The following is a 7,027-nucleotide window of genomic DNA, read 5'->3' as shown; positions in this document are numbered from 1 at the left end:
CATTCTCCTTATGGCCTTAGTAGGACATATGTTCAATAAACGAACACTCCATAGCACAGCTTCAGCCCAGAAAGTTTTTGGAAGCTTTGATGTCCGCAACTTACTACGCACCATGTCAAGGATGGTGCGATTTTTCCGCTCGGCGACCCCATTCTGCTGAGGGGTATAAGACGTTGTGAGCTGTCTACAAATGCCATGCTATGCACAAAAGCTCTTGAAGGCATGTGAGGTATATTCTCCTCCGCGGTCTGATATAAGAATTTTGATTGGCAATCCAACTGCCTTTTCTACAAGGGCTTTAAATGTCTTAAAGATAGACAAAGCTTCCGATTTTGCTTGCAAGAAATATACCCGCGTAAAATCATCAATGAAAGTGATGAAGTATCAATTTTTACCATTGGAATGAGGAGTAATCGGGCCACAGATGTCAGTATGAATCTGCTTCAAAGACCTTTTTGCTCTCCATGCTTTCCTTTTTGAAAACTTATCACGGTGTTGTTTGCTAACAACATAGTCTTCATACAATGCTTGATGGTGGTCTATCTTTGGAAGTCCTTTCACCATGCCTTTGTGATAAAGAAGCTTCTAAGAACTAAAGCTAAGATGACCATATCGTAGATGCCATAACCAAGAATAATCATCGACGATACTAGCAAGACATGGAAGATCATCAGAGTCTAAATGCAAGGGAATCAAACGATTCTTAGTGATACGGACCTGGGCAAGAAGACGTTCGTGTGGATCTTCAATCCGACAAAAACCATTCTTAATGATGAAAGCATACCCATCCTCTTGAAGCTGACCGATACTAAGCAAGTTGCTCTTCAATCTGGGACATAGAAAACACTCGAGATAGTTCGAGTATTGTGATCTTTAGCCTGGAGTTTCACATCGCCAAATCCCATAACTGAAACCTTTGAATGATCTCCAAACTTTACAGAAGTTCGAACGGTTTCATCCAAATTGGAAAACAAGGATCTATCTCCAGACATGTGATTACTTGAGCCGCTGTCTAAGTACCACATGTTAGAATGACTATCTTCTACGAAATTGATATTGGACTTATTGCTGGATTTTGATTCCTGGGCTCCTACATTGGGATTATCACTACCACGTCCAGCTCCATTGCCATGACTAGCACCTCTTCCTCGTCCCTGACCAGAACCTCTCCCTTTAAAAATTTTATGGCTAGAGAACAAGGCTTGTTTGGACGTCTCATGCCGGTTCATTCTCTGCTCATGAACCACCATAGAACTCTCCAATTCATCGATGGAGAGGATGTCCAAATCATTGGATTCTTCAATGGAACACACCACATATTCAAACTTCGGAGTCATCGACCGCAAAATCTTCTTAATGATGACAATATATGTCATTTTGTCATTATGAATACGCATCTTGTTTGCAATAGCCATCGTTCTTGAGAAGTACCCAGAAACGGTCTCTCCAGATTGCATACGAAGAGTCTCAAATTCTGAATGAAGAGCTTGAAGATGTGCACGTTTCACCTTGGTTGTTCCACGATACTTCTTTTTCATAGAATCCTAGATTTCTTTAGAAGTATCGCTTGCTAGAATTGTCTCCAAAATCGATCGATCAATGGCTTGGAAAAGAAAATTCTTAGCCTTCAAGTCCTTCAGCCGTCTCTGCTCTAACTTAGTTTTCTGAGCATTTGTCAATGCTCTTAGTGCTTTTGCATTTACTGGTTCACCGACACCAGATTCAACAATGCTCCAATACTCCTTCGACCTCAAAAAATTCTCCATGAGCATACTCCAATGGTCATAGTGAATATCGAAACGAGGAATAGAGGCTTGCACAAAATACTCTCTCAGCCATTGAAACACAACAAGATCGACTGAATAAAAACCCTCCTGGCTTGCTGAAATCACCAAACCAAGCTCTAATACCAGTTGTAGGCCTGTAAAGAACAGAGTAGAGGCAGAGTATAACAGAATAGAGACAGAGTAATAAAGAGAAAACTAAGTGAATTGAATAGAACTAACTTGATACGTAAACAAGGAAACTGATCCTATTATATAGAATCTGATACAGACTGCTACAATAACAAAACAGCTACAATTGTGGCTAAAGATTACCACGTTATTCAAACGTTATTGGACTAGTTCAACTAGGACTCCTAATGGCTCATTCTTCCTGAATACTAGCTCAGGGACTCTAACAACTGAATACCATTCTAATATGTATGCCATATCTTGAATTCCATTCCATGATCATCATGCTTTAAGTTTCATCTTCTAAGGGTTGCCTATCACTTAGCTTAATCTTTAGACCTTGATTGCCTTGGTGTTTTTGTAAGTAGCTCTAGGCGACTTGAATTTGTCATTTGACCCACCTAGAGAATTTAGGCGTTTTAAAAGAAAATTTTAATTTGTCTTATTCACCCTCTTATAGGACTAGACACGGTACAAAAGCCTACAATTTCAATCATGACGATTATGACAGATAATGCCCATGATGATGTTTATGATGAACATCAAGTGATCATGATCATGACGATGTTAATAACCATGATGATGATGATGATCATGAATAGTTTAGATAACTTGCGTTGTATATTGCTCAAGATGATTTTGATAGGAAAAAAAGTACTCGCAATACAGATCCTAAATAGATGGACAAGATTCAAGCCTCCTTCAAAATATTCCTACTTTACGTTTCGACTCCAATTGAATTTACCTGTTAATGGTTTTAGATTATGGAACCATGGTTATGGAAAAGGGATTCTGCTACATTGCTTTTGTGTTTGCAATATACTAGCTTGGATGTTTAATGATGATTGACTATCATGACTTACAGTCATGGTTAGCAACAAAATTATTTAGGCCACATCTGAATTTGAAAAAAGTAAACAATCCATATGAATTCGGGCCTGCCTTCATCCTGTCCAGACATCCAATTCCATTTGAACTACCCAAAAGAATCATAGATAAAATGATCAATAATGTCCTTCTATAGATCACAAACCAACATCCAAATGGTGTTTCGTGTGGCAGTTATCACAGTTATGTGCAATTAAATATGATTTGCCACCAGAGAGGAGCTCCTTTGTTTAAATACTCTACTTCCACCGCACCTTTGGCTAATGTCTATTTTCCTCTCGTATTTTTGGATTTGGCATTGTCCCCATGCCAGATCTTTCTCTCATTGTTTTTTCTAATGAGATTTTAGGTTGATACCTACACAAAGGACCTTAGGAGGTTTTCATTGGGCCATGCTTATAACAAGGACCAAGCAAACTTTTCCTAGGCCATGCTTACAACAAGAACCAAGTAAAATTTTGCTTGGACTGTGCTTACAACAAGGATCTAACAAAGTTTCTTTGATTTTCTCTAATCTTCTTTTGATTGTCTTGAGTGCTTGCTTGTTGTTCAACTTTCCCTGGATTTCTCTATTTTCTTGTTGCTCAACGTTGTTATGCTCGGTGTGCTCACCAACAAAAGGTATGGATCCTCGTTATTATGTTTTTTCTATTAATTTGTAACTATTGTGTGTCCCATTCTAGACATTTTTGGATCACATTTTTTTTGCTAATTTGTTTCCAAGATCACTTGATATTCAATATGTAGGATGGATCTCCAAACTTGCATTTTAGATGGTGAAATCATAGAAGATACATTATTGATGGGAATGTATTATTATGAGGTAACTCAGTTTGGCTCATGAACCTGACCTTATATATATATATATATATCACCATAATTTTCGTCATAAACAAATACACAATCCCAACAGTTAAAACGCAAAATCCAACAATCGGGTGTGTTTTATCCTTATGATATATGTTTTATCTTGACCATTGGATTTGTTTATTTTAACAAAAGGGATTGTGATTGTGGTTCGGATTTTGGTTCTTTTCATCGTATATGGCATTTTGTTTTGTAGTTTTGCCCGTGTTTGTAACTTCATTCTTCTTTGCTTGTGTTTAGGAGGTGTTGCCTACCTTTTTTGTGATTTTGTGTAGGGCTTTGCTATGGAAAGTTAAAAGCAACAGTTTTGACATTTGTTATTCCCACAGTACTTCTTGTGCACCAGGTATTTTTTCCACTTAAGTTCTTCATCATTGATATTAAGAACTCCATTGAAATAACTTGATTTTTTTGGTGAAAATTAGAAATACAACTAGTTTTCAAACTGATGCTATAATCCCCTTCACTTCGGGCTTCCTTGCAAGACTAATGGAATATGGACTGCATAGAAAATCAGAATTGTACTCTTGTGAAACCACCTGTGGATCTTGTCAGTCGGTTTTTTTTTTCCTTATATTTTTTTAACTATTTAAATATATAATCTGGTGAAAGCATCTTCTAATCCACTTTAGTTTATTGTTTATGATATCCATTTTCTTTTCTTACAAATATGAGGTGGTTCTGAACTTGGAACTAATACTTTGCTCCATAGAACGTTGTTTGACCATGCTATGGGTTCAATTGTTTGAATGTCTTTCTTGTGTTAAACTTATTTGACATTTTTCTGGGAAGCATGCCATCATGGTGTTTATAGATGGTACATATATATATATGGGTTCGAGATGTGTTATCAAGATACGTTTAGATCCCTACCTTTGGATTTTGTGTTTATACATGATTGGGATCATTTGTTTTCTTTCGAGTCGTTCTTCACAAGTTTATGTGTTTATATGTTCTCTTATGTATGTTCTCTATTGGAGGCATGTCTCAGGTACATAATTATGTATAATTCAATATGTTTTCTCAGCTTGAGTAGTGAAGAGATAAACAATCGATGCATATCAGGATAGCTGTTTGTCAATGGTCCCTGTAAGTATCCAATGAGAAGTTGCTGAAATTTTGCTTGAAGGCCATCAACACAATGCTAATCATCATCATCAAAGCCTTGTATCGAAAATTCCTAAGAGGCTTTCTAAACCAAAATTCCCAGGCTGGATTTTCTCAATGAAACTTGTAGTAGATGCTGCCAATGCTATAAGTGACTATCAGCGTTAGATTTTTGAACTAACCCCTATTTTAAAAAATGTTTGGCTCTCTTTAGGATTAGGGCCTTATATATATATATATATATAGATAGAGAGATTTTTTTATAGGAATATGATTAGTGTTAGCAAATGTAATTGGGTTCAAAGGGGTTAGTCATTTTTTTGTGTTAAAGGTTCACTGGTTTCCCTGAGATGCTAGAATTGAATTTTTTTGGTTGTAGAGCGATCCATTTCTAAGAAAGAAGGGTGATCCGGAACTACATACCATTCCCATCCTTTCAAAATGGTGGATGGTTACTTTTCTATCTTTAGCTTGATAAATTCGAAATGTTCCAAGTACTCACTATCCTTTGATAATCTCTTTGTATTTCACATCTTTTATATATATTACTATGAGGGATCCTGATGTCATGGTGTTCCTATGTGGATTGTGTGGCTTTATTGAAGGTTTTTTCCTTTATAGTCTGGTGTTGACAAAGTATATTAATAGTTATATGTAGTTATTATTTACTCGGTTTGTGCCTTCATCTCTGTGAAAAGGATGTGTCAAGCCCCATGGAAGTTTCCCAATATTCAACATGGTGCTGCGGGGTAGTATTGTTTTTTCAATTTAAGTTTTAAGTCCAGCTCAAAGGTGTTGTTGATAGGGCACCGAAGATCCTTCTATGATAGTTCGTTTTTCTTTTTATATTTATAATAATATATCTAGCATTGGGCAGCATGCATATGGAGTAACATTCATTCTTTCATATTATTAAAGGTAATGTTGCAGTTTATGCGAGTCACCAGTAGTTTTTATTTTTTTATAAATATAATCTTGGGCTGTTAAATTGTGGTAATCAAGTGATTAAATTTGTCTCAACATGATGCCACATATCTAGCCTAAATTCCCTTAATGTAACCCTAAGTTATCTTAATTTAGGTGTATAGAAACACACAAGAGAACACCCAACACACACTTTCCTAAGAGGTACATTCTTAGAATGTTAAACTCGAACAAGGATTGAATCGCATGTTGTCTACACTCGATGGCTCCAGCTGATTTTTTATTTTATTTTATTTATATCGGTAAAGGCTCCAGCTGTTGCTATCCTTAGTTGCTGAGGTTGGTCGAATTTGATTCTATTGAGTTGTTAAGAGATCATTGTGGAACCCATATGTTATGCTGAAATTGTTTTAGCTTATTATACTGTTGTGAAGTTGTTTTATGATAATTTAACAGCGAATTTGGACTAGAGGTGGAATTGACCAGAACAAAAAACTGGTGGCATACTTACAATAGTATGGGATAATTAGGTCGAAGATAGTAGCCATGTGCCTTGAATGGTTGGAGAAGAATTTGCAGCCAAGCATGCATGCATTAGATGTTAGTTCAGGTGTGTTATACTTTCTCCATTTATTGTTTTCTCATGTTATTCATTCCATAACTATAAATTCCATTATGATCTATGTTATCTGTCTGTATTAACGTTTAATAGGGCATGGTTCCTCTCTTTTTATCTCATATATTTTTCAGAGTTCTTGGGCATAAACAACTGCTCATTAGTTTTACCATTTGTTTCAATTGAGCGAACTGTTCTATACCGAGAAAAAATTTCTTGAATGTACTCTTTATGGGCCTTTTCAATGAATAAGGAACTTACTTGTGAAAATTTATCTCGATATCTTGTAGATAATCTCTATGGGGTACTCCCCACCCGTGATAAAATAAAAAGGAATCACCCGAGTGGTGTAGCAGTGGTTGAGCGACTTGGGTTTGCTCCCTAGGGTCGTGAAATTGAGTCTCCTCACCAGCGATAAAATGAAAAAAACCACCTGAGTAGTGGAATAGTGGTTGAGCGGCTTGGGTTTGCACCCAGGGTCATGACATTGAGTCTTCCGACTCGTGATTTTACTGTATAAAATAAAAAGGAACCACTCGAGTGGTGGAGTAGTGGTTGAGCGGCTTAGGTTTGCTCCCCAGGGTCATGACATTGAGTCTCCCCACCTGCGATTTTACTTGATATACCTATTGTGGTGGCATGGCATATCCGTAGGGATTAGTCCGACTTT

General features: G+C 36.8%; 1 protein-coding gene across 1 annotated transcript; it reads right to left on the bottom strand.

Annotated features, from left to right (window-relative positions):
- Positions 1-585: 585 nt before the first annotated feature.
- Positions 586-1,538, bottom strand: LOC147380837 (uncharacterized). The gene is made up of 2 exons (XM_086431180.1): positions 934-1,538; positions 586-829 (listed from the first exon to the last, which is right to left on the bottom strand). The coding sequence occupies exons 1-2, from the start codon at positions 1,536-1,538 to the stop codon at positions 586-588; spliced, it is 849 nt and encodes a 282-aa protein (XP_086287306.1).
- Between the last annotated feature and the right edge of the window lie 5,489 nt (positions 1,539-7,027).

This window comes from Akebia trifoliata, unplaced genomic scaffold (assembly GCF_017979445.1).
Source record: "Akebia trifoliata isolate Shusen 1 unplaced genomic scaffold, ASM1797944v1 Contig00940, whole genome shotgun sequence".
Lineage (NCBI taxonomy): Eukaryota > Viridiplantae > Streptophyta > Magnoliopsida > Ranunculales > Lardizabalaceae > Akebia > Akebia trifoliata.
The sequence above is the reverse complement of the archived record's forward strand: the minus strand, read 5'-3'. Positions and strand labels throughout refer to the sequence as shown.

Coding starts and splice junctions, on each gene's coding strand:
- LOC147380837 (XM_086431180.1), bottom strand. CDS start 1,538: ATGAAAAAGAAGTATCGTGGAACAACCAAGGTGAAACGTGCACATCTT. Junction 830..933: donor ACCGTTCGAACTTCTGTAAA/GTTTGGAGATCA, acceptor TCTATGTCCCAG/ATTGAAGAGCAACTTGCTTA.